This window comes from Octopus bimaculoides, chromosome 18, assembly GCF_001194135.2.
Source record: "Octopus bimaculoides isolate UCB-OBI-ISO-001 chromosome 18, ASM119413v2, whole genome shotgun sequence".
NCBI classification, from domain to species: Eukaryota; Metazoa; Mollusca; class Cephalopoda; order Octopoda; family Octopodidae; genus Octopus; species Octopus bimaculoides.
In genome coordinates, this window is record NC_068998.1 from 10,867,698 (window position 1) to 10,870,141 (window position 2,444).

Genomic DNA, 2,444 nt, shown 5'->3' on the forward strand with positions numbered 1-2,444 from the left:
ATAAAATGAATCGTTATAGTTTTCAGATCTATTGTTTCGGTAAAGAATATATATACATATATATGTGTGTAAATAATGTTCAATCTCTCTCTCTCTCTCTCACTATATATATATATACACACACACACACACAAACACGTGTGTCTAAATAATGTTCAATCTCTCTCTCTCAATATATATATATATATATATATATATGAGTGAGTGATATATATGAGTGTATGTATGTGATAACAAAAGAAAAAGAGAAAGATTGAAAATTTAATTTTTTTGTTTACAAAATACAACCAAAGGGAAGTACTCAGAAGATGGTGTGTGTGTGTGTGTGTATATATATATATATATATATATATTCTTGTAACCGAAAAGTTTGACCAATCGGTGTCGTGAAACCAAGAATTAGATGCTTAAATGAATCATGAAAAATTCAGCTTTTATACATATATACACTCACACACATAATACACAAATATATACACACACACATAAATATATATTGTATATCACGCATAACGATACATATAGGACACATTAGAACGTGTTTAACATGGTTTAGAGAAAGAGAAAATACACAGACATATATACATATCTCTCTCTCTCTAGATATATATATATATATATATAAACTGTTTATAACATATAGCATAACATGTTATTGTTAACAATGGAAACTGATATAGGAACAACCATCTCCATTTTGTTATGAGGGGGTTTAAATTCTTTCAAAATTAGAAGGGGTTCTTTTTCTTTTTATCCCTTCAGGGTCATGGTGCATGATTGAAAAACGGAGGATATTTAATTCGTTTAAATCAGCTTTGATTATAAATTACATTAAAAAACAAAATACATGAGCGTGCCAGTTATATTGCATGTGGAAGTGTTGGGTAAATCCTTGATCGGAAATTAAATGAGTCAAAGAATATTTACTGAAAGAAGAAAGACATTGTAAAAGAAAGGTTTGTTATGACATACATATACATACATACATATATATATATATATATATATAAGTACGATTATTACAAGGGAAAGTGTAGTATGATGTGGTTTATATGTAATGGGTGTTACTCACCTGTAGATGACGATGCTGAACTAAACACAAAACAGTCATGCCAGCAGAGAAACTGCTGCAGCAACAGAATGAAAGTGAAAAGCTTAAACATAGAGCTGTTCCATAGACTTCCAGTTTGATCCAACATCTCGGTTAGGAAGACAGGGAAAGTGAATGTCCTAGTTCACAGTTTCTGGCAGCTTTCATCAGCTGACAAATGTCATTAAGTCTTATCGAAAATAATCCATTTTGGAATAATTTCAGCCGCTATAGCTACTATATTTGTGCATAGAGATACAGAAATGTGCTACATATACACATTATATAAATTTGGTAAGCATGTAGTGTGTGTGTGTGTGTGTGTGTGTATGTGTTTAAACGTGTGTGTTTTTTAAGTGTTTGTGTGTGTATGAGTGTCTAAACGTTTCTTTGTGTGTATGAGTGTCTAAACGTTTCTCTGTGTGTGTATGCGTTTAAGCGTCTGTGTATGCATATGCAAGTGTTTAAGCGTTCCTGTCAAAACCTTTGAAGTGTTTAAGCGTCTGCGGCAGTGTTGAAGCAAGTGTTTAAGCGTCCCTGTCCGTGATTGCGCGAGAATTTCAAGCCTTTATGCCTGTTTGTGTGTAATATCTACATACATCTATGTAATTTTAGACGTTGGGCTGATCTTTTTTCTCACACAAGTTACACACTATTGACTCACAACTCCCCTGTAACTAATCCTATAATCTAAAAAAAAAAAAACACTGAAGACTTATATATAAATTATTCTTATATCACCTACTAAAAGTTTAGATGAAGAAAAAGGAAGAGAAAAAGAAATCACTTTTTAAGTTACTAAAACGTACCAACACTATTTACTAGTTAATAAAATAAAAAATATACATTAATACAGCAACTACTATTATAAGGTGATAGTACCTGCCTGAACCTATATGAAATGTACAGCTTCGTTCTATTAACGAGCATGCGCAGTTTGTCACATCCGGCAAACTTTGCTTACAAGAGTTATCGTTCGTAACTACCATGTTATTTTCGATTGAAATTTCGTCTAATAATTCTTCGGTTCGCGTCTTAGTTTCACATAAGTCCTTAATACCCATGTCGTGAATTCAGCTGCCAAAATTTTATGTGTAGGATGAATTCTCCAAACATCTGTCTGGCACTTCAGCTTCTATTATTTATAAAAAATTATATATATAACGGCGGTGCATCAGCACGGCCGCAGCTTTCAGCTGAAACTAGAGCAAAAAAAAATATATATATATAGGTGGACATTGGCATTAGACACTGAGGGAAAATGGCTGTAACTTTTTTATTTTTTAATTTTGGCGATTTTCGTTTTCGATAATGTGTTCTATATGTCACGGTCATGCGATTCCCCCTTAAAAAA

General features: G+C 32.3%; 1 protein-coding gene across 4 annotated transcripts in view; it reads right to left on the reverse strand.

Annotated features, from left to right (window-relative positions):
• The window catches only part of LOC106879111 (disintegrin and metalloproteinase domain-containing protein 10), a 58,785-nt gene extending 57,240 nt beyond the window's left edge, over positions 1–1,545 (reverse strand). For all 4 annotated transcript variants that reach the window (XR_008265878.1, XM_014928551.2, XM_052974274.1 and 1 more), the window contains exon 1: positions 1,073–1,545. Coding sequence is in view for 3 of the 4 variants with exons in the window: in XM_014928551.2 (XP_014784037.1) it covers positions 1,073–1,199 (127 nt within the window). In the remaining variant the exon portion in view is untranslated. The remainder of the gene's footprint in view (positions 1–1,072) is intronic.
• Between the last annotated feature and the right edge of the window lie 899 nt (positions 1,546–2,444).